Genomic DNA, 26,046 nt, shown 5'->3' with positions numbered 1-26,046 from the left:
ACTCGTTGCTCGGGTTTTCCAGAGCACGCTCGGGTGGTCTCCGAGTATTTGTTACTGTTCGGAGATTTAGTTTTTGTTGACTCAGCTGCATGATTTATGTCTGCTAGACAGGCTGAATACATGTGGGGATTCCCTAGCAACCAGGCAACCTCCACATGTACTCACGCTGGCTATAAGCCGTAAATCATGCAGCTGAGAAAAACTAAATCTCCGAGCAGTCACAAATACTCTGAGACCACCCGAGCGTGCTTGGGAAACCCGAGCAATGAGTATACTCGCTCATCACTAATATTGAATACGGAAGACTATCACTCCATTTTGCAACGTCTTGCAATACCCTGTGTACAGCGCTTGATTGGAGCCAATTTCATCCTACAACAGGACAAAGACCCAAAGCACACCTCCAAATTATGCAAGAACTATTTAGGGAAGAAGCAGGCAGCTGGTATTCTCTCTGTAATGGAGAGGCCAGCGTAGTCACCAGATCTGAATCCCATTGAGCTGTTGTGGGAGCAGCTTGACCGTATGGTACGCAAAAAGTGTCCATCAAGCCAAACCAACTTGTGGGAGGGGCTTCGGGAAATATGGGGTGAAATTTTTCCATTTGACCTCAGCAAATTAACTGCTAGAATGCCAAAGGTCTGCAATGCTGTAATTGCTGCAAATGGAGCATTATTTGACGAAAGCAAAGTTTAAAGGAGAAAATTTATTTTTTAATAAAAATCTTTTTTTTCGAATCTTGTCAATGTCTGGACTAGATTTTCAATTCATTTGATTAATAAAAAGTATGAGTTTTCATGGAAAACACAAAATTGGGTGACACTAAACTTTTGAACCGTAGTGTATCTATTGTGAGTGGTCCCTTAAGCATTGTTTGTTTATTATCAAGCCTAATTGTCAGATTTAGGGATACTATAATATTTCTACTGATCCGTAACATACTCCCCGTAGGATAGTTTGATGGTAATATGGTTAATATGAGTGGTAGCTAAACTGGGATCCAAACGAAGGACCTGCAGTAAACTGCTCCGGCGGCAGGACCTGCTTTCAGGTGACCTTTAGTGATGTCACCAGATACACAGACAGGCATTTCGGCTAAAGGTCCTGAGGTCAGGTGACCGGAAGTGATGTCACAGGATACACGTGTTCCACAGAGAATGCGATGGAATGTAAGGACCTCTTAATCATCCCTTGATGGGATATGACATCAGACGCTGTACTAATACGGGACCTCCCACTAACTCCATATTAGGATAATATCATGAAACCATTCATCTCTAGACAGGAGCACTGTTAGTCAGCTAACCGTTTTTAACTTGCCACTGCAAGCACCCACATATCTATCTTCTCTCCCCTGATGAATCCCCTCAACAGGGGAAGAAAGGCGTTGACAGACTACATGGTTCATATGATCTACTCTTAAATAGGTCTACACTTGGGTACTGCTGTTGTGGGGCAGGAACAAAGCAGGGGCACGACAAGGAGCAAGACAGGATATATTCCACTCCTACATTTCCCCCTTCGTCCTGCCATCCATTCCCATCATGGTTGGACAGATCTGAGAAAGGAATGAACAAGAACGCATACCTCCCAACTTTCGAAGGGAAAGAGTGAGAAAGTTTGTGGCGTGCGCACAGCGGCAAAATTTAGGCCACACCTCAGACCACGCCCATTTCACAACTAGCCACACACACAACCCAACCACACCCATTTAGCACTGCTGATCACACGTTTCATAAATATTATAAACAAAAAAAATGGCCACACAGTGCTCCATACTGTATAATGGCCACACAGTGCTCCATATTGTATAATGGCCACACACAGTGCTCCATACTGTATAATGGCCACACAGTGCTCCATGCTGTATAATGGCCACACATAGTGCTCCATGCTGTATAATGGCCACACATAGTCCCCCATGCTGTATAATGGCCACACATAGTGCTCCATGCTGTATAATGGCCAAACAGTGTTCCATGCTGTATAATGGCCACATAGTGCTCCATGCTGTATAATGGCCACACATAATGCTCAATACTGTATAATGGCCACACAGTGCTCTATACTGTACAATGGCCCCACATTATGCTGCGTACAGTATACTTGCCCCAAGTAATGCCCCATACAGTATAATGGGCCCACATGATGCTGCATACTGTATAATGGCCTCACATGATGCTTTGTACATTATAATGGCACCACATGATGCTGTGTACAGTATAATGGCCCCACATGATGCTGGGTACAGTATAATGGCCCCACATGATACTGCGTACAGTATAATGGTAACACATGGTTACCAGACCCCATCATTGCCCTCACACCCCCATCATTGCCTTTTCCATCACTACACACACACCTTTCAATGTGCTCCCTTGCAGCAGCTGGCAGGTTCCACTTCCGCGGCACTGAATGATGTCTTCCAGCTGCTCCGCACCACTGACTGCTCACATTGCGGCAGCTCCGGTACGCCAAAGAAGTCTCTGTGTCTCCCGTGCCAGTCAGTGTCAGAGCAAGTAGCAATATCTGCTCCGATCTGACACAGCTAGTGTCCGCTCTGTACACACACGCGGCTCCACTCCGAAAACCTCGTACACACGCGGCTCCGCTCCGTACACCTCGTACACACGTGGCTCCGCTCCGTACACACACGGCTCCGCACTGTACACACACGGCTCTGCTACATCCACACTGTAAACACCTCCTGACCCCACACATAAACTTACCCTCATCCAGCTCTATGACAACCAGCATAGCCCTGCATGCATACACGGAGGCCCAGATCATGTGATCCCTGACTCCTCCCCTCCTGTGACCTAATCACAGGTCCTGTGCGCACAGAGCAGCCATATATGTGGTGTACTGCTCTGCGGTGGAGGGACGATTAGTCCTCCTCCCAACTGTCCCGAATCCAGCGGGGCAGTCCTGATGAGGCTGACGGCTAACATTGCAGTGCGGGAAAACTAATGTCCAGCCCGTGACCGCGGAAGAGACTGTCAAAATCGGGACTACCCCACTGGATCCGGGACGGTTGGGAGGTCTGAGAACGTGCCTGGATGAGATCCAACCATTTTTTTTTTAAATAGAGCACTGTTAATCATGAGCACTTACACTTTGGAATAAATTTATGTGTGTATGTCCGAGGTATATGTTGGCTGTTTTTAATTTACCTATTAAAAAGGTTAAGTTTTATAAGTACACTCCTGGCCATGCTATAATCCTATTGCACTTGATAGGTTAAGGCCCCGTCTCACACAGCGACACTGCAGCGATACAGACAACGATGCTGATCGCTGCAGCGTCGGTGTGGTCGCTGTGTGGTCGCTGGGGAGCTGTCACACAGACAGCTCTCTCCAGCGACCAACGATCAGGGGAACGACTTCGGCATCGTTGAAACTGTCTTCAACGATGCCGAAGTCCCCCTGCAGCACCCGGGTAACCAGGGTAAACATCGGGTTACTAAGCGCAGGGCCACGCTTAGTAACCCGATGTTTACCCTGGTTACCAGCGTAAATGTAAAAAAAAAAAACAGTACATACTCACCATCTGTTGCCCGTCAGGTCCCTTGCCGTCCGCTTCCCGCTCTGACTGTGTGCCGCCGTACAGTGAGAGCAGAGCGCAGCGGTGACGTCACTGCTGCGCTCTCACTTTACGGCGGCAGTCAGAGCAGGAAGCAAACGCCAAGGGACCTGACGGGCAACAGATAGTGAGTATGTACTGTTTTTTTTTTTTTTTTACATTTACGCTGGTAACCAGGGTAAACATCGGGTTACTAAGCGCGGCCCTGCGCTTAGTAACCCGATGTTTACCCTGGTTACCAGTGAAGACATCGCTGGATCGGTGTCACACACACCGATTCAGCGATGTCAGCGGGACCTCAACGACCAAAAAAAGGTCCAGGCCATTCTGACACGACCAGCGATCTCACAGCAGGGGCCTGATCGCTGGTACGTGTCACACATAGCGAGATCGCTAGAGGTCGCTGTTGCGTCACAAAACTTGTGACTCAGCAGCGATCTCACTAGCGATCTCGCTATGTGAGACGGGGCCTTTAGGTTTAGGTGGATTAGATCACTAGCTGATCCTGTAGTTGATTAAGTGTGAGCCGTAAGAACTACAGTAACATGAATAAGCAGTAGCAATGAGTCAACATACTTATTCATGCTCAATTTCGGGACCAGCCAAGTTTTCACTTTCTGTGCTTTCATTTTTTTTTTCTCTTTTTTACAAGAACCATATTTTTTCAATTGATTTAGCCATGTAAGAGGTTTTTTGTTTTTTTTGAAGGGTGAGTTGTATTTTTGAATTATAGAATTCATTTTAGCATTTAATGTACTGAAAATTGAGACAAAAAAAATCCATGATTGGTTAAATTGTGGAAAAAGAATGCAATTCTACCATTGTTTTTCGGGTTTTGTTTTTATGGAGTTCACCAGACAACAAGAATTACCTGGCAACATGACTTTTCATGACTTTTACTATTACAGCGATAAAAAAAAACAACAAATCTTGTATTGTTTTATTTTTACTTTAAAAAATTAATTGTTCCCTGCTGGTCTAGAGTAAAAGCTGTTGCAAACCGGTATACAATCTACTGTAAAATCTGCCTGTGACAAGTTTACAGTCATGTAAATGTGTACGTCGTTAGTGTTTGCAATATGTACAACGCAAATAAAAACTATTAAAGTATCTTACCAAGTAGGTGTTTCGACAGTGAAATTGGTTGTAAGTCTTCCTTTTATCGTGAAGGGGAAAAGCAAAAAACGTTTCGCTGTAAACCTGATATGAAATGGAAAGAAAAGAAGTATTAACCATTGAGATGTTGTCCCAATAATTAATGTTACCAATTCATGTAAAACAAAATTTTCAAATTGGAGCCAAAATAGTTCTCTGAAAGATAACAAAAACTCCAGTGGATGCTATAATAAGTATAGAATAGCATTACCTAAAAAAGAATAGAATACATGGATATATAGAGACAGATTTGGTCTGGGAAAGGAAAAGATATGGTCTAGTATGCCCCTAGCATGTATCACTGCAGCCTGTGGGGACATCAGGTAATGAGACACATGTGACAATCTCCTGCAGTGATGCCTGCTACCTAGCGCTTCAGCACACAAGACCATCATTAAAGGAAACATGTTGGCAGGATTACGCTGAGTAATCTAAAGACAGTGTCCGCTCGGTACCATTACACTGAATAAAATGATACCTGGTGATGAAATCCGTCTTGTGGTCGTTTTTTAATCTTTATTTGTAGTTTTCAGTTCATGAGATTCTCGTTCTGCAAGGAGGGGCCGTGGGGGGGCTTTATGTGGTGCTCTGATTAGGTATTCATACTGATGGCTTATGACAGGTCACTGATCCTTCACTGACCAGTCCCATATTTTATATAATGAATATACTATTGTTTGAAAGAAATAAACATTCATCATGCAGGTGCCTATGGCGGAGCCTGAGCTGTAGCATGATGTAATGTATAATGTGCATATATTCATTTTATTAAGGTCCCTTTCACACATGAGTTTTTTGCCGTCAGTCACAAACCATCGAATTTTTTAAAAAACAAATCCGGCGACTAATGCAGAAGATTCCGTTTTTTTCTCATAGACTTGTAATAGCGACGGATGGCCTCACATTTTATCCGTCGTTCGCTGGATCCGTCAAAAATTGTTTGTCCGGCGGCCGGAGACGAAAGACAAAGTAACGTTTTTTGTGTAAGTCGAAAAATCGGACAACGATGGATCAGGTGCCGTCCGTCGTTAGCTCGAAGGGAAGCCTATGGGCGCCGGATCCGTCAACTGACGGAATCATGAGACTGATTCCATTTTTTTTTTTAAACTGAGCATGCTCCGATACAATCAGCCAGCCCCCAATTAGGAAAGGTATATAAAGCCTGCCAGGTAGGGCTTCACTCATCCATGTACCAGCAAGCAAGACAGCGGGAGTCCAGCCAGCGGGAGTCAAGCCAGCATAAGCCAGGCCTACCAGCCACAGAGCCAGGCCTGCCAGCCACAAAGCTAAGCCTGCCAGCCACAAAGCTAAGCCTGCCAGCCACAGAGCTAAGCCTGCCAGCCACAGAGCCAGGCAAGCCAGCAGAAGCCAAACCTACCAAACAAGTAAAACATTTGCGGGAATATTCAGCGAAACTCCCACCTCCCCTCATTCCCTTCCCGGCGCCCCAGTCCAAATAGACCTTGGCTATGGGCAGCGCTGGTTCAACGCCTCCAATCTCGGAGACGGCGAAGGTTTTTCCGGGTATCAAGTCCTGGGGGGGGGGGGGGGGGGGATACCATCTCAGGCCACATGAGGGTTATCTCAGCGCCGATGCCCCGCAGACCCAAAGCAGGTGAGTGGTTTATGGTGACGGGCTGGAAATTGTCACGGGACCTCCCAACACCCCCACCTACACATAACAGGGGATGGTTTTTGGAATGAGGATGGGGTCTGGGGACACATGGCCCTGAAGTGTCTGGGTTGGTTGCAGAGGTGACACCTTCAGGGTTCTACCCCTGGCCTGGAGAGGGTAGCAGAGGGGGAGGTGCCCCATGAATTCTAGATGCTAGGGAAACAGGAGCAGGATAAGTCTTACCCCCTTCTACAGGTGCTGTGGGTGGCCCTCTTGGCTTCAGGGGCCCGGTTAATGGCATAGTCATCTGCCAGGGCGGCTGTAGCAGCGGCCCTCTTTGGTTTCCGGTCACGGAAGTACTGCTGGAGGTCCTCTGGGCAGTTTCACAAGAATTGATCTGTGAAAAATGCCTCTTGGATTTCCTGGGAGGTGGTTAGCTCCAGACCCTTGGTCCAGTGCTCTGCAGCTCGCATGATGGCCCGCATGTGGTCGGCCCAGGTGTCTTTGAGGCCTTTTTGCATGCTCCAGAACTTCCTGCAGTAAGACTCTGGAGTGAGGTTGAACTGCTGAATCAGGGCCTGTTTGGTACTCTCATAGTCCTAACTGCCCCGGCATGTAAGTCCCCCAGGTTGTCCAGGGATTTACCCCCTCAAAAGGGAGGTCAGGTACTTGGCCCACAAATCTGAAGCCAGATGGTTCTGTCGGCACGTCCGCTCAAAGGCCCGCAGAAAGGAGTCTAGGTCTCCGTCCTTCTCCAGCAAGGGAAGTCCACGGCTCAGACCTTGGCAGTCTTGGGCTCCGAAGGTGCTGGGGTGGGCGTTAGGAAACCCTACCAAGCTAACTCCAGCTTATTGTTTCGCTCTGCAGCTTCATGGCGTTCCACTGCCTCGCGATCTGCCTGGGGCTCTGCCACTTTCAAGAGGGCTGTGGAGGCTTCCTCACACCCCGCCTCGAGACTGGTCATGGCAGCTTGAAAGCGGGCCTCTGACCTGAGCTGTCCGGGGAGAAGGGCAGTAAGAGGATGTTCTCCTGTGGCAGGGGAGGGCACTGGCGGCGAGTTGCTGGGGGAGCCCGGGCAGGACCCCTCCTTGTAGCAACCAGTAGAGTCATTCTCCGCATTATGGGAGGGCTCCCCAGTCATCATTCTTGTGTGGCTACAAGTGCCTGCAGCCAGTCTTTTCAGCCATCGGCCACGGACACAGCAGCAACCCGAGCACCCACACACCTACAGTACTTGCACTTGGACTGTCTAGTGCTGAGCTGATCTTCGGACCACAGCAGCAAAATCTACTGGTTAGTCCTTAGTGTCTGGGAGTAGGGATTCCACACACACATCTCGATCCCACCGCTTGCCACAATCTGTAACGGATCGCACACGGGAAGGGGTGTGTCTACTTCACTCACCTCTGGAGAGGGGAGAGAATGACCGAGCAGGTATCGACTCTCTGGCGCCACCACTTACCCAAGGTCAGTCAGGGAACTGCACCGAGGGCAAATAGTCACCGGAAAGTCTTCCGTTAGAGGTATGAGATATTGAGGTGTTCCCAGTGAGGGGGGATATATATCACCAGACCGGGGTGGGGATATATAGAAAAGCCTCCCAGCCGTCACTGTCTAAGTTCCTCGTTAACACGTTATCGTATGATGCCACCATTTCCTCGTTAGGTATAAGCCCCGACAGACAACAAACTTATACTGGGTCAGAAACCAAGAGATATAGATAGATAGATAATATATATATATATATATATATATATATATATATATATATATATATATATATATATATATATATATATATATATATATACACACACATACACACACTCACAAGAACAAATATACAAGCATACAGTAATGATTGTAGTACAAGGGTAGGATACTGATAGATAATTGCCGTGTTAGGTAGCATGGGACAACAGGGAGGCGCTGATGAATCACAGTTACAAGCCTTTTTTTTTTTTAATTCTCTGGCTGTGTCAGCTAATGGGTCTCCTGCCAGCAGAAGGACTAAATCCAAAATGAGGAGCTACCCATTATCCCCTAGGTTCCCCCCCCACACACACACACACGCTGTGCCAACCCCTGGGCTGTGCAGCCTCTCTACTCCCACATCTGAGAGCATGGTTTTCCGGCTAGAACCGTGGAAGCCCATAACTTTCCACCTGAAGCTCTAAATGGGAAGGCGGAGGCGCTACTGGGTTCTGCTGGATTTTATCTGTGCAGGGAAACCAAATACGGCTACTGTATTTAATTCCTGGTAGCTATGCTTTATAACTCAATAATGCAGAGTTCTAAAGGTGGCCGCATAGTATGGGCTTATGGGGAAGGAATGCAGATTCGATTATGTGCTCAGCTAGGTTCAGAGATATTGTGTTCTTTTATTATAGGTCATTTTCTAGATTCAATATCTCAGAGCCTGTGCTATTGAACCTGGAATCTGCGATGCCAATATGTCCGAGTCCAAAAAAGGAAGCCAGTTGGCTGGTAACTGCACAAGAGTTCACACCCCTTTGATAATTGGTAAATTAAAAAGGAGAATCTGTCACCACATTTGACCTACCGCAACGTTCCTACGTTCGGTTTCCCCAGAACTCGAATCTCAATGTTCGCAGGTAACAGCTCTAGCGAAGAGCCACAGCCCAGAATGATACACATAGGAGAATTTGGTAATTTTGAGCTACATAGCAGGCAGTGAAACCAGAAGCAGAATATGATATTATACATACTACAAGAATATAGAAATACTACAAGTGCTTCTCACTAAATTAGAATATCATCAAAAAGTTAATTGACTTCAGTTCATCAATACAAAAAGTTATCCTCATTATATAGAACTAGATGGTGGCCCGATTGTAACGCATCGGGTATTCTAGAATATGCATGTCCATGTAGTATATTGCACAGCCCACGTAGTATATTGCCCAGCTACGTAGTATATTGTCCAGTTACGTAGTATATTGCCCAGCCACATAGTATATTGGCCAGTCACGTAGTATATTGCCCAGCTACGTAGTATATTGCCCAGCCACGTAGTATATTGCCCAGCCACGTATGTCACAGGTTAAAAAATAAAAAATAAACATATACTCACCTTCCGAGGGCCCCTTGTAGTTCTGTCGCCTGTGTGTGGTGCAGGCGGCAGTTTCCAGTCCCAGGATGTGATGATGTCGCGGTCACATGACCGTGACGTCATGGCAGGTCCTTCTCGTGCAGGCCCTGTGATGACGTCGCGGTCACATGACCGGTCCGGTCACCGGAGCGTCGCGAGGAGCGGGAAAGGCGGCGGAAGGTGAGTATATATTGATTTTTTTTTTTTTTTTTTTTTTTTTAACATTAGATGTTTTTACTATTGACGCTGCATAGGCAGCATCAATAGTAAAAACTTGGGTCACACAGGGTTAAAAGCGGCGGTAACGGAGTGAGTTACCCACGGCATAAGGCGGTCTGTTACCGCTGGCATTAACCCTATGTGAGCGGTGACTGCGGGGAGTATGGAGCGGGTGCCGGGCACTGACTGCAGGGGAGTAGGGAGGGACTAATCGGACTGTGGCCGTCGCTGAATAGTCGCGACAGCCATGACAGGCAGCTGGCGAGACCAATCAGCGACTTGGATTCCATGACAGACAGAGGCCGCGACCAATGAATATCCGTGACAGACAGAAGGACAGACAGAAAGACGGATGTACCCCTTAGACAATTATATAGTAGATCATTACAAACAGTGATTTCAAGTGTTTATTTCTGATAATGTTTGTGATTATAGCTTGCGGCTAATGAAAACCCAAAAATCATTATCTCAGTAAACTAGAATAATAAAAAGCACATGCAAAGGCTTCCTAAGCGTTTAAATGGTCCCTTAGTAGGTTACAGTGGGCTCCACAATCATGGGGAAGACTGCTGACTTGACAGATGTCCAGAAGGCAGTTATTAACACACTCCACAAGGAGGGGAAGCCACAAACGGTCATTGCTAAATTAGCTGGCTGTTAACAGAGTGCTGTATCCAAACATATTAATGGAAAGTTGAGTGGAAGGAAAAAGTGCAGTAGAAAATGGTGCACAAGCAACCAAAATAACCACAATCTTGAAAGGATTGTTGAGAAAAAGAAATTCAAAAATTTGGGAGAGATTCACAAGGAGTGGACTGCTGCTGGAGTCATTGCTTCAAGAGCCACCACACATAGATGTATCCAGGTAATGAGCTACAAGTGTCGCATTCCTTGTGTCAAGCATGACCAACAGACAACGCCAGAAGCGTCTAACCTGGGCCAAGGAAGAAAAGAACTGGACTGTTGCTCAGTGGCCCAAGATGGAATTTTCAGATGAAAGTAATTTTTGCATTTCATTTGAAAATAAAGGTCTCAGAGTCTGTTTGAGGTCTAGTGTGAAGTTTCCACAATCAGTAATGGTTTGGGGAGCCATGTCATCTGCTTGTGAATGTCCACTGTGTCTTATCAAGACCAAAGTCAGCACAGCTGTCTTCCATGAAATTTTAGAGCACTTTATGCTTCCCTCTGATGACAAGCTTTTTGGAGATGGAAATTTGGCATGTGTTCACACTGCCAAAATTACCAATACCAGGTTTAAAAACAACAGTATCACTTGACTTGATTAGCCAACAAACTTGTCTGAGATACTAAGGGGTTTTGTCAAGAGGAAGATCAGAGACACCAAACCCAACAATGCAGACTAGTAGAAGGCTGCTATCAAAGCAATCTGGGCATCCCTAACACCTCAGTAATGCCACAGGCTGATCTCCATGCCTCGACAAATTGATGCAGTAATTGATGCCAAAGGAGCCCCGACCAAGTTCATTTACTGAATATATATTTCAGTAGGAGAACATTTTGTATTTTATAATAATTTATCAAGCTTGTTATAAAGCATTCTAATTTACTGATATAATGGCTTTTGGGTTTTTATTGGCTGTAAGCCATAATCATCAACATTAACAGAAATAAACATTTGAAATAGATCACTCGTAAAACTCTAACATGGAGATTTACGAGTTCTAATGGAGTTTGGGGTAAAGAACATCAAAGTCATTTACATTTAACCATTGCATGCTTTGTCCTTGAATATATTTTTCTCTGCAGTATGATGTTGTCATGTATAAGCACTTTTGCTGCAATGTGCTTTGTCTAAGCCATGTATAAAAAGCCCCTGTTACTGTTGTTCAGGGCCGTAATATAGCCATTCTACTGCCAGGCCACACAATGGCCAGGTTATGGCCAGATCATCGCCAGATGCACCAGCATCACTTTGTCTGTCTGGACTCCTGTTCGTGCCTGCATGTTTTGTCTCTCTTTCCATTTAACTGCTCTGCTGCGAAATCTCTGAATAAACTTCAGTCTCAGCTTGATAAGAGGATTGTCTACATATTTTTACCGGCTCTTCTCCCTCTCAGTAAGGACTTTCTTACAGCCGTGTTCACACGCAGCGTGAATGATGCGTTTTTCTCCAGTGCTTTTTCTGCAGCTAAGCACGTCCCAAAACGCAGTAACAATCTTTTCTGATTATTGTGTGTCTGCTGAGCTTTTTTTATGCATTTCTCCTTTATTTGATGTCATTTTGGTGCAGAAATTTAGCAGAGTTTTTAGAGGTTTTTTTTTTTTTTTTTAAATAGTACAGAGAAACTCATTCTGCGCTTAACCCGTTTCTGACACTCAGACATACTATCCCGTCGAGGTGACCTGGGCCCGTATGACCATCGATGGGACAGTACGCCATATGAGATCAGCTGCGCTCACGGTGGGAACGCGGCCAATCGCCAGCTGATTATCACAACTGACATCCGGCACTATGTGCCAGGAGCGGTCAGGGACCGCTACCGGCACATTAGCCCCCTGAACACTGCGGTCAAACAAGATCGCAGTGTTCCAGGGGCATAGGGAAGCATCATGCAGGGAGGGGGGCTCTCTGCATGCTTCCCTGAGACCCTCAGAACAACGCAATGCGATTGTGTAGTTCCGAGTGTCTCTTCCCTTCTCCTCCTGTCTCCTCCCTGCAGGTGCCGGATCCAAGATGGCCGCAGGGTCCTGCAGGTAGGTGGCTTGTCAGTGCCTGCTGTCAACAGGAGCTGAGAAGCCTCCTACACTGTCTGTCAGATTTGACACTATATAATGATGTCCCACCCTAGGAAATTGTAAAAAAGTAAAAAAAAATAATATGAACATGTGTAGTTAAGAATTAAAAAAATATATATTTTTAAAGAAAAATATTGTTTCAATAAATACATTTCTTTATGTAAATAAAAAAAAACAATATAAGTACACAAATTTTGCACAGCCGCGTCCGTAAAGACCCGACCTATAAAACTGCCCCACTAGTTAACCCCTTCAGTGAACACCGTAAAAATAAAAAGAACAAGGCAAAAAACAATGCTTTATCATACCGCCGAACAAAAAGTGTATTAACACGCGATCAAAAAGACGGATATAAATAAACATGGTACCGCTGAAAACGTCATCTTGTCCCGCAAAAAGACAAAGGAGCATTCCAAGGCCATCAGAGACAAGATCGTGGAGGGTCAGAAGGCTGGCAAGGGGTACAAAACCCTTTCCAAAGAGTTGGGCCTACCTGTCTCCACTGTTGGGAGCATCATCCGGAAGTGGAAGGCTTATGGAACTACTGTTAGCCTTCCACGGCCAGGACAGCCTTTGAAAGTTTCCTCCCGTGCCGAAGCCAGGCTTGTCCGAAGAGTCAAGGCTAACCCAAGGACAACAAGGAAGGAGCTCCGGGAAGATCTCATGGCAGTGGGGACATTGGTTTCAGTCAATACCTTAAGTAACGTACTCCACCGCAATGGTCTCCGTTCCAGACGAGCCCGTAAGGTACCTTTACTTTCAAAGCGTCATGTCAAGACTCGTCTACAGTTTGCTCATGATCACTTGGAGGACTCTGAGACTGACTGGTTCAAGGTTCTCTGGTCTGATGAGACCAAGATCGAGATCTTTGGTGCCAACCACACACGTGACGTTTGGAGACTGGATGGCACTGCATACGACCCCAAGAATACCATCCCTACAGTCAAGCATGATTGTGGCAGCATCATGCTGTGGGGCTGTTTCTCAGCCAAGGGGCCTGGCCATCTGGTCCGCATCCATGGGAAGATGGATAGCACGGCCTACCTGGAGATTTTGGCCAAGAACCTCCGCTCCTCCATCAAGGATCTTAAAATGGGTCGTCATTTCATCTTCCAACAAAATAACGACCCAAAGCACACAGCCAAGAAAACCAAGGCCTGGTTCAAGAGGCAAAAAATCAAGGTGTTGCAGTGGCCTAGTCAGTCTCCTGACCTTAACCCAATTCAAAACTTGTGGAAGGAGCTCAAGATTAAAGTCCACATGAGACACCCAAAGAACCTAGATAACTTGGAGAAGATCTGCATGGAGGAGTGGGCCAAGGTAACTCCAGAGACCTGTGCCGGCCTGATCAGGTCTTAGAAAAGACGATTATTAGCTGTAATTGCAAACAAAGGTTATTCCACAAAATATTAAACCTAGGGGTTAAATAATAATTGACCCACACTTTTATGTTTAAAATTTATAAAAATTTAATTGAGCAACAAAACTTTTTGGTTTGTAAGATTTATGCATCTGTTAATAAATCCTGCTCTTGTTTGAAGATTGAAGGCTCTAACTTATTTGCAGGGGGTTGAATACTACTTGTAGGCACTGTATCTATGGATAGATGTATGGATAGTGTAGAGTATGTGTCCACGGGCCGGATTACCTGAGGATTGGATGCTGCGTACAACAGCAGCATTCAAGCCGCAGAGTCAAGAAGTTACAGCATAGTGGAGGGGATTTTATGAAATCCCGTCACCACTATGCGTGCTACGGACATGCGGCGCGTCTTTTTATAACGCAGCATGTCTGTTTACCTGTGGCGACGCTACGTCGCTGCAAGATAAATCACAGGGTCCTATGTATGGGGTTTACTGCGGGATTTACTGCGCGTACAGAAGGGGGCAACGCTTTGGGCAATCCTGCCCGTGGACACATACCCTATACATATATGGATAGATATATCTATGTATCTATAGATATATCTATCTTTAAATATATCTATAGAAAGACTATCCATAGATATACAGTGGGGCAAAAAAGTATTTAGTCATTCAGCAATAGTGCAAGTTCCACCACTTAAAAAGATGAGAGGCGTCTGTAATTTACATCATAGGTAGACCTCAACTATGGGAGACAAACTGAGAAAAAAAAAATCCAGAAAATCACATTGTCTGTTTTTTTATCATTTTATTTGCATATTATGGTGGAAAATAAGTATTTGGTCAGAAACAAACAATCAAGATTGCTGGCTCTAACAGACCTGTAACTTCTTTAAGAGTCTCCTCTTTCCTCCACTCATTACCTGTAGTAATGGCACCTGTTTAAGCTTGTTATCAGTATAAAAAGACACCTGTGCACACCCTCAAACAGTCTGACTCCAAACTCCACTATGGTGAAGACCAAAGAGCTGTCAAAGGACACCAGAAACAAAATTGTAGCCCTGCACCAGGCTGGGAAGACTGAATCTGCAATAGCCAACCAGCTTGGAGTGAAGAAATCAACAGTGGGAGCAATAATTAGAAAATGGAAGACATTCAAGACCACTGATAATCTCCCTCGATCTGGGGCTCCACGCAAAATCCCACCCCGTGGGGTCAGAATGATCACAAGAACGGTGAGCAAAAATCCCAGAACCACGCGGGGGGACCTAGTGAATGAACTGCAGAGAGCTGGGACCAATGTAACAAGGCCTTCCATAAGTAACACACTACGCCACCATGGACTCAGATCCTGCAGTGCCAGACGTGTCCCACTGCTTAAGCCAGTACATGTCCGGGCCCGTCTGAAGTTTGCTAGAGAGCATTTGGATGATCCAGAGGAGTTTTAGCAGAATGTCCTATGGTCTGATGAAACCAAACTGGAACTGTTTGGTAGAAACACAACTTGTCGTGTTTGGAGGAAAAAGAATACTGAGTTGCATCCATCAAACACCATACCTACTGTAAAGCATGGTGGTGGAAACATCATGCTTTGGGGCTGTTTCTCTGCAAAGGGGCCAGGACGACTGATCCGGGTACATGAAAGAATGAATGGGGCCATGTATCGTGAGATTTTGAGTGCAAACCTCCTTCCATCAGCAAGGGCATTGAAGATGAAACGTGGCTGGGTCTTTCAACATGACAATGATCCAAAGCACACCACCAGGGCAACGAAGGAGTGGCTTCGTAAGAAGCATTTCAAGGTCCTGGAGTGCCCTAGCCAGTCTCCAGATCTCAACCCTATAGAAAACCTTTGGAGGGAGTTGAAAGTCTGTGTTGCCAAGCGAAAAGCCAAAAACATCACTGCTCTAGAGGAGATCTGCATGGAAAAATGGGCCAACATACCAACAACACTGTGTGGCAACCTTGTGAAGACTTACAGAAAACGTTTGACCTCTGTCATTGCCAACAAAGGATATATTACAAAGTATTGAGATGAAATTTTGTTTCTGACCAAATACTTATTTTCCACCATAATATGCAAATAAAATGATAAAAAAACAGACAATGTGATTTTCTGTATTTTTTTATTCTCAGTTTGTCTCCCATAGTTGAGGTCTACCTATGATGTAAATTACAGACGCCTCTCATCTTTTTAAGTGGTGGAACTTGCACTATTGCTGAATGACTAAATACTTTTTTGCCCCACTGTATAATAGCAAGGCCGATGTTTATTAATGAACGTTTCATAAAAAAAAAATAAAAAGGGAAAAAAAATGGTGTGGGCTCCGTGCAATTTTCTGTGCCAGAGGGGGAAAGCCGAAGGCCGGGGGCCAATATTTGTAGCCTGGTAAGGGGGTAATACCCATGGCCCCTTACCAGGCTATGAATGTCAGCCCACAGCTGTCTACGTAGCCTTTACTGGCTATTAAAATAAGGGGACCCCCCTGTTCCGGAACCCCCCAGAATATGTTGTGCAGTTATATGTGTGTATAATAGGTTCCATGTAAGATGCATGTCCCTAATGCATCTGCCCAAAGGCTGCGCCCCTTGGCAGAGGGGACAAGATGTCCCCCTTATGACCTCCCCCACCTTTGTAATTCCCACAGTAAATATCGGCAGGCTCCGGCCACCTGCGGCTATTGTAATGTATCTCTGGCCTGCCGCTTTTCAATTGGCCTGCCCTCTGTATCTGTGTGATATATTCTGTGTCCTGTGAGTAAAGTGTTGTTACACTGGAAATACGTGGAGAAGCAGTGATCTTTTATATGCTCCCATGTAACCAAGCAATTCCAGCCAGCGTCCTTCATTCAGACTCCAGCCAAAGCAGAGTAGACCTCCTGAAAAACGGGGTGGTACTGAAAGAGGTACTCCAGCACGATAGACCCCGTTACACCCCCAAGTGCACTAATGCCAAACAGCCAACACTGGATTGAAAGTGGTTGGTTCATAGATATTTTTTGCACCTGTGTTTTTGCCATCATTAATCGTGTCCGCCGCACCCTGCTAGTGCATTTGGTTGGAGGCTTCAGCAGGTAAACATCTCTGCATTTTTCTCTGTGACTTTTTTCAATTCTTTGGAGGATCTTTAAGTCCTCTTTTTGTGTCGATTAGCTTTTACCCCGTTACACCCAAAAAAAATGACTTAGGGTCCCCTTACATTTTATAGCCAGAAGGGCTACGCAGACAGCTGCGGTTTGATATTCATAGCCTAGGAAGGGGCCATGGATATTTGCCCCTCCAGTTACAAATAACATCCCCCAGCCGCCCCAGAAATGTCGCATCTGTAAGATGTGCCAAATCCGGCACTTAGCCCCTCTCTACTCACTCCCCTGTAGCGGTGGGATATGGGGTAATAAGGAGTTAATGTCACCTTGCTAATGTAAGTTGACATTAAGCCCGGTTAATAATGGAGAGGTGTCAATAAGATGCCTATTATTAATCCTATAGTAGTGAAAAAGTAAAAAAAAATAAAGACAGCCAGAAAAAAAGTATTTTAATATTCTTAATTTCACCATACTTACCATACTCGATTGCCTATAAAAAATTAAAAATAATAAACAGCCATATACTCACTTTCCACTGTAGTCCAATTAATAACGGGTGTCCCACGACGATCTCCCCTATAGAACAGTGACATCGGGTGATATCACTGCTCTGTAAGCCCTCCAGTGACACACCGATAGGGAACAATGGCTCCTGCAGTGCATCACTTAAGAGGTTACCTGAGTTCAGGGTATCACTTTATGGCAAAGCTGCGTGGGAATTTTCCCACACAGCAATGTCACAAGTGAGAATAGGGCCTTTTTCTCACAGAGGCGGAGGAATACATTGCGGAAGGATACCTTCCATCATTGTATTCCTGGAGCCCCTGGTGAGCTGTTGCATCAGCTGATGTGGCTGCTCTCCACGGGAGATCATCATGGGACACTCGTTTTAATTGGATATCTGCGGATCAGGAAGTATATTTTTTGTTTATTATTTTTATATTTATTACAGGTGACAATGGCTTCGGGGATCAAACTGACGGCGAGTATGTACTCTATGTTATATGTACTGTATGTGTTGTGTCTATTACATAGTTATTAAGGTTGAAAGAAGACTAAGTCCATCTAGCTCAACCCATAGCCTAACCTAACATGCCCTAACATGTTGATCCAGAGGAAGGCAAAAAAACCCATGTGGCAAAGAGTAAGCTCCACATTGGGGAAAAAAATTCCTTCCTGACTCCACATACGGCAATCAGACTAGTTCCCTGGATCCACGCCCTATCAAGGAATCTAGTATATATAACCTGTAACATTATACTTTTCAAGAAAGGCATCCAGACCCCTCTTAAATTTAAGTAATGAATCACTCATTACAACATCATACGGCAGAGAGTTCCATAGTCTCACTGCTCTTACAGTAAAGAATCCGCATCTGTTACTATGCTTAAACCTAACCTTCTTTCCTCCCGACGTAGAGGATGCCCCCTTGTCCCGGTCTTAGGTCTATGATTAAAAAGATCATCAGAAAGGTATTTGTACTGTCCCCTTATATATTTATACATTAAAATAAGATCTCCCCTTAGCCTTCATTTTTCCAAACTAAATGGCCCAAGTGTAATAACCCATATTGGTATTGCAGACCCCCCCCCCCGCAGTCCTCGAATTACCTTGGTCGCTCTACTCTGCACCCGCTCTAGTTCAGCTATGTCTTTCTTATACACCGGAGACCAGAACTGTACACAGTATTCTAAGTGTGGTCGAACTGGTGACTTGTATAGAGGTAAAATAATGTTCTCCTCGTGAGCATCTATGCCTCTTTTAATGCATCCCATTATTTTATTTGCCTTTGTAGCAGCTGCCTGACACTGGCCACTAAATGTGAGTTTGTCATCCACCCAGGTCTTTTTCATTGACGATTTGCCCAGAGTTTTAGAATTAAGCACACAGTTATACATCTTATTACTTCTGCCCAAGTGCATTACCTTACATTTATCCCCATTAAAGCTCATTAGCCATTAATCAGCCCAAGCTTCTAGTTTACATAAATCATCCTGTAATATAAAATTGTCCTCCTCTGTATTGATTACCCTGCAAAGTTTAGTGTCATCTGCAAATATTGAAATTCTGCTCTTTGTGCCCCTATAAGGTCATTAATAAATATGTTAAAAAGAAGAGGGCCCAATACTGACCCCTGTGGTACCTCACTGCTAACTGCGACCCAGTCCGAGTGTGCTCCATTAATAACCACCCTTTGCTTCCTATCCCTGAGCCAGCTCTTAACCCACTTACACATATTTTCCCCTATCCTGATTATTCTCATTGTATGCATCAACCTTTTGTGTGGCACCATATCAAAAGCTTTTGAAAAGTCCATATACACTACGTTCACTGTGTTCCCTTGGTCCAGTCCTGAACTTACCTATTCATAGAAATTAATCAGATTAGTCTGACAGGAACGGTCTCTAGTAAACCAATGTTGATATTGGGTCATGAGGTTATTCCTCTTCAGATACTCCAGCATAGCATCCCTTAGAATACCCTCCAGGATTTTACCCACATTAGAGGTTAAGCTTACTGGCCTATAATTACCGAGTTCAGTTTTTGTCCCCTTTTAGAATATTGGCACCACATTTGCTATACGCCAGTCCTGTGGTACAGACCCTGTTATTATGGAGACTATAACGATTAAAAATAATGGTCTATCAATGATCGTACTTAATTCCTGCAGTACTCGGGGGTGAATCCCATCCGAGCCCGGAGATTTGTCAATTTTAGTGATTTTTAGACGCCGCCGTACTTCCTGCTGGGTTAAGCAGGTGACATTTAATGGGGACTTTTTATCACTAGTCATTTTGTCTGCCATGGGATTTTCTTGTATAAATACTGATGAAAAAAAGTCATTTAGCATATTGGCTTTTTCCTCATCCACCATATCACCCAGACTATTTTTAAGGGGGCCAACACGATCATTTTTTAGTTTCTTACTATTTATGTAGTTAAAGAATATTTTGGGACTATTTTCACTGTCTCTGGCAATGAGTCTCTCTGTCTCAATTTTTGCTGCCTTGATTTGCTTTTTACAGAACTTAATTTTCTGCATTTATTTAATGCCTCATCACTACCTACTTGCTTTAATTCTCTAAATGCTTTCTTTTTGTTGAGCCACTTACAGCTCTATTTAGCCATATTGGTTTCCTCCTATTTCTAGTATGTTTATTCCCATACGGTAAAAACTGTGCACAAGTACTATCCAGGATGCTAATAAACGTCTCTCATTTTCATTGTGTATTTTTATGCCTCAGGATATCGTCCCAGTTAATTGCACCAAGATCATCTCTCATCCGTTGGAAATTTGCTCTCCTGAAGTTTAGTGTCCTTGTAACCCCTCTACTACACATCTTATTAAAGGATACATGAAAACATATTATTTTGTGATCACTATTCCTTAAGTGACCCCCATCCCTTATATTTGATATGCGGTCTGGCCTGTTGGTTAATATTAGGTCTAGCAGTGCCCCCCTTCTTGTTGGGTCCTGAACCAGTTGTGAAAGGTAATAGTCTCTCATAGTTGTCAATACCGATTACCTTTGCTGGAACTGCGGGTTACTGTTCCCCAATCTATTTCAGGGTAGTTGAAGTCCCCCATAATAATGGCTTCTCCTTGAGTCGCAGCTTCATCTATTTGCTTTACGAGGATATTTTCCGTTGCTTCCATTATTTTTGGAGACTTATAACTAACCCCTATCAGTAATTTATTATTTTTTCTCCCTCCCTCCTCTTATCTCCACCCACATGGACTCTACATTTTCATTAGATTCCCTATATTATCACGCAGGATGGGTTTTAAGGATAATTTTACATATAGACACACCTCCCCCTCGCTTATCCGTTCAGTCATTTCTGAACAGACTATAGCCCTGAAAGTTAACAGCCCAGTCATGGATCTCATCCAGCCATGTTTCAGATATCCCCACCATGTCATAATTATGCTCCAACAACATTAATTCTAATTCGTCCATTTTGTTGGCGAGGCTTCTGGCATTAGTATACATGCACTTTATGTATCTCTCAGTACCTCTATTCTTTCTTAAATTATTAATTGTTCTAACCCCACCCCCAATGCCACCGCCTCCCCCAACTTCCGTATTTGTGCCCAGGTCTCTATCTGCACTATCTTCCCCTCCTATAAAATGAATACCCTCCCCCCAATCCCTAGTTTAAACACTCCTCCAACCTTCTAGCCATTTTCTCCCCCAGTACAGCTGCACCTTCCCCACTGAGGTGCAGCCCATCCCTAGCGTAGAAACTGTAGCTAACTGAGAAGTTGGCCCAGTTCAGCAGGAACCCATACCCCTCCTTCCTACACCAATTTTGAGCCACTTATTAATCTCCCGTTGCCTCTCTGGCGTGGCACAGGCAGTATTTCAGAAAATACCACGTTGGAGGTCCTTGCTTTCAGCTTGCAGCCTAATTCCCTGAAATCACCTTTAAGGACTTTCCACCTACCTCTAACTTTGTCATTTGCGCCAATGTGCACCATGACCGCTGGGTCCTCACCAGCCCCTCCCAGTAATCTGTCAACCCGATCAGCGATGTGTCGAACTTGAGCGCCAGGTAGGCAGCACACAGTTCTATGATCCCTGTCTTTGTGACAGATTGCCCTATCTGTTCCCCTAATAATTGAGTCCCCACTACAAGCACCTGTCTGGCCTACACTGCTCTCCTATTTCCCTCCTTACTGTAGCAGTCACTCCTCCGGCTTTCAGAGGACATGCCTGGCTGCAGCAGTGCTATCCCTGTACTAGCACCCCCCTCATTTGCCAACTTAGCAAACTTATTGGGTGCGCCAGATCAGGACTAGCCTCCCTGGCACTCTTCCCTCTACCCGGCTTTCTAAGGGTACTTTCACACTTCTGTCGGTACGGGGCCGTCGCAAACCGTCAGCCCAAAGTACCGACGGACGTTGTGCTAAATTTAGCACAACGTGGGCAGCGGATGCAGTTTCACGACGCATCCGCTACCCAGTGTGATGAGCGGGGAGGAGGGGGCGGAGTTCCGGTCGCGCATGTGCGGTCGGAAAAAGTGGAATTGACGGACAAAAAAAGTTGCATGGAACTTTTTTTGTGCGTCGCGTCCGCCTAAACACGACGCATCCATCGCATGACGGATGCGACATGTGCCCATCCATCGCGATCCGTCGCTTATTCAAGTCTATGGGCTAAAAACGCATCTTGCAAGCACATTTGCAGGATCCAATGTTTGCCCATAACGACGGATTGCGACGGAGCAAAAGACGGAAGTGTGAAAGTACCCTAACTGTCACCCAGCTTGCTGCTCCACTGTCCTGCAGCTCAATCCTGCCATCCCCCCCTCATCTATCCCAGTGAGCAGAAGACTCCTTTCCATATTGTCAATAGATCTCAAGTGTTGCCAGCTGCACATTTAGATCCAGATTCTGGGCTTCCAAATGCACAACATGCTCACATCTAGCACAGCAATATGCACCCTCAACCGGCTGCTCAAGGATTGCATACTTGTGGCAAGATGTGCACTGGATGGCATTAAGAATAGTGGAACACATTTCCTAATGGGGATTCCACCAGACAGAAACGTTAAATAAAAAATAAATAGTATTAATAAAATACAGATAGCAATTCAGTAATTCCTCCATCGAAAACTCCCTGAATCCAAAGTCACTGAATCTCAAGTCACACACTTACCGCTGTCCGCACTTATGCTCCGGTCACACTCAGTATATGTACTGTATGTCTATATGTATGTTGTATGTATGTACTGCATGTATGTGGTGTATGGTGCATGTTGCAGGGTGCATGTTGTATGTTGCATGGTTTATGTAATGTACATGTGTGTATGTGTTGTTTTTTTTTTTTTTTTACATTCAGCACATTAGCCGGATGGTGGGATGACTACTACTGTCCCATCATTGGCTAATATGTCTGTCACTATCACTGTAGCAGGCATAGCCCGATGGGACTTGTAGTCCCATCGGATGATGCCTACACACACTCACACCCGGACAGTCCAGCACACACCCGGACAGCCCGCAGACCCCGCTCGCACACACATACACGCACACACAGTCATCGCCCACACACTTCCTTCCTCCCGAACTGCAGTATTTCTCGGACCCACATCTGCAGCAAAACTGCAGATCTTTTTTACATCTGCAGTATTGCTGCGGATGTGCCCGACTCAATGCAAGTATATGGGTGCAGAAAGGCTGCAGTTTCGCACAAAAGTGACATGCTGCAGTAAAAAAAAAGCTGTGTTCCGGTGCCGCTTTTTCCGCATCATGTGCACATCAAGTCTGGGGTTCCCATAGACTTACATTGGCTGTGCACTACACTGAGGATTTGATGCAATTTCGTGCGGCAAAAAATGCTGCAGATCTGCAATCAAATCTGCAACGTGTGCACACAGCCTTATTTCCCCTTGTATAAATAAAGAGACTCTTAGGAACTTTTGATTGCCTGAATGTATCATGGTATGATAGTATGCATCTTTAAAATTTATGACTACCATGTAGCAATCCTGAAACAGGTAGTGCTTCAGGTGGATGATGGTTCTGAAAGAATAGTCACGGTTTTTCTTGTATTAATTAAAAAGGGGGGAAATAAAATCCCCTTCCTTTTTCTGGTGTTTTCCCACTACTCCCAAGACCTCCATGTCTGGGAATAAAAAGAAGGGCTTTCCCAGACATGGAGGTCTTGGGTCTGGTGGGGAAACACCAGAAAAAAGGAAGGGGATTTTACATAGCATACTATGTAAAATCCCCTTCCTTTTTCTGGTGTTTCCCCACCAGACCCAAGGCCTCCATGTCTGGGAAAGCCCTTTTTTTTTTGTATTGCCAGCATTTTCCAAAATGTCGTCTAGTCTGTTCCCAGCAGCAATTAGCCATCACGTGGGATAGAGCAGAGCTTATTCTGTGATAGGAAGTCTCCTGGGCAGCTTTTAAGCCACAAGGACTGCCTAGTTGCATTTGACAAGCCTGTGAACCTAGCTGCCAGTCGGAAAGAATCTGCAGATGCATCTGCTAAGAATGCCATCTCTCGTTGCATTAATGGCAGGTTAGCCAGAAACCTGTCCCTTGGGGTCTTATCTGTCAGCTGCTCTTCTAAATGCTAAATCCAGATCATTATGGAATGAGCAGTACAGGTCCTTGCAAGTGCTGATTTTAAACCCCCTGCTACAGCTTCCCACATGTGCCTCAGGTATCCTTCTACCTTTTAGTTCAGAGGGTCTCAAAACACGAGAATCCTTGAATGGCAGGGTGCGGGATGACCTTTTTGACAATTTTGACACTGCCACATCTATTCTGGGAATCTTTTCACACATCTATATCTTTTTCCTCAAAAGGATATCTTACTTTGGAAGATGAGGGTAAGGCCACGGTATTTTCAGTTTTTTTCATTCCTCATTAATAAGCAAATACATTTTGTTTTCAACAGGACAGGTATGCTTTTTCCTTTGCTCTAAACCCACAAACATAATGTTGTCTAGGGATTTAGCAATCTTCTCCTGTTAAAATTCCCAGTTGACCTAATGACTTAAATTTGTCCATGTCTTCTACTGGGAATGCCAGGAAGGAGAGCTGACACCACAGCCTGTAACTCCTCCTGGACCTCCTCCTCCAGTTCCAGTTTCCAATCTGCCCCTCTTCAAGAAAACACCAGGGCAAGACAACTCCCAGTGCGCTCTGGTCCTTGGCGCCAGCGATGTGCACCACCATAATTTCCGGGTACGCCCCCCTGTGACGTCACTCGGGCATGCCCAATCCCTGAGTGTCTTGGGCACGTGACGTCAGTGGAATGCACCGCCATCTTCATGCGCGGCCTTACTGACGTAATCTGGCGCGCCACTCACAAAATGAGTGCCCACTGCCCTAAACCACACATGAGCCCACAGTGGACCAGTGGATGGCGCTTCCAGGACCTGAAGTTTGGCGTTACAGGCGCGAAGTCTCCTCTTCCAGATGACGGGACAGTTCAGTCATTGCCTGCTTCAGCAATGCATTCCCATCAAGGACAGAAAACCAAATGATGCGGGGGAGAAGTATAGGCCTTTTATTTCACTAGGTTTTCTGTCCTTGGTGGGCAGATCCCTCTCTCAGCGTGTCATGGATGAAATGAAAATTGATGCTTTTTCATCATGCCACCTAACAATAAGTGGAATAAAATGTGATCAAAAAGATGAACGTAAATAAAAATGGTATAGCTGAAAACATCATCCTGTCCTGCAAAAAAACAAGCCACCATACAGCTCAATTAGTGGTAAAATAAAAAAAAACTATAGCTCTCAGAATGCAGCGATGTAAAAACTATTTTTTTTTCCTATAAAATAGTGTATTATGTAAAAGCACCAAAACACAAAAAAATTATATAAATATGATATCGCTGCAATCATACTGACCCAAACGGCGTAAGAAAAAAAAATCCCGAATTGCTGGATTTTGTTCATTCTAACTCCCATAAATAGAAAGCAATCAAAAAATGTCATGACTCCGCTTAACAGAGACCAAACGGAGTCAAGAGTAACAATGCTGCCTCATTATAGTGAATGGGTCCTCAGAGATTTCATTTCAGTCAGATCATTCGGAAAGTTAGATGGAAACCCCCAATTTAAGTGTTCAGCGTAGAGCACAAGATAAATGTGATCCAAAATATTAAGTAAAATGTTCGCAATAAAAAGATTCAACTAAATCCACAAAAAGCAAGTCCCCACTCAGGTCTGTCATCTGTTAATAAACTTCCACATTACTGGTAGCGCAAAGGCTCTGGAAAAACAAAATGGCTCCTGGACCACCAAAAGAAATCTAGCGAATTCTGCGCTTCTAAATCTGAATGGCCCCTTCCTTCTGAGCCCCATAGTGTGAATAAACCATAGTTAGCATCCATGTTTGGCATCTCTGTAGTGATGAGATCACACTTAATTTACAGGGTTCATGTCTCCAGAAGCTGGACACAATATATGCGCACTACAATGTACGGTCACTATACTAGCATCACTGCTGCTTGTTTCTGGCAAATAACAAAGGAGTCAAAATCGTCAATGCATCTGTAGATAAATCCCCAATGGGGAGTAATTTCCAAAATGGAGTTACTTGAGGGGGAATTCTTCTCTACTGACACTTAGGGGCTCTGTTTATGGAGTCCACAAACTATTCTATGATAATTTGGCTAAGCAGTACTGTAC

At 44.8% G+C, this 26,046-nt stretch overlaps 1 protein-coding gene across 1 annotated transcript in view; it reads right to left on the bottom strand.

Annotated features, from left to right (window-relative positions):
* Window positions 1-26,046, bottom strand: part of PGAP1 (post-GPI attachment to proteins inositol deacylase 1) — a 1,745,445-nt gene that overhangs the window by 1,186,950 nt on the left and 532,449 nt on the right. Inside the window, exon 10 of the mRNA XM_077275621.1 lies at window positions 4,699-4,782. Coding sequence (XP_077131736.1) covers window positions 4,699-4,782 — 84 coding nt within the window. The remainder of the gene's footprint in view (window positions 1-4,698; window positions 4,783-26,046) is intronic.

The sequence above is a fragment of the Ranitomeya variabilis genome, chromosome 7, assembly GCF_051348905.1.
Source record: "Ranitomeya variabilis isolate aRanVar5 chromosome 7, aRanVar5.hap1, whole genome shotgun sequence".
NCBI lineage: Eukaryota > Metazoa > Chordata > Amphibia > Anura > Dendrobatidae > Ranitomeya > Ranitomeya variabilis.
This window is presented reverse-complemented; position numbering and strand designations above follow the sequence as displayed.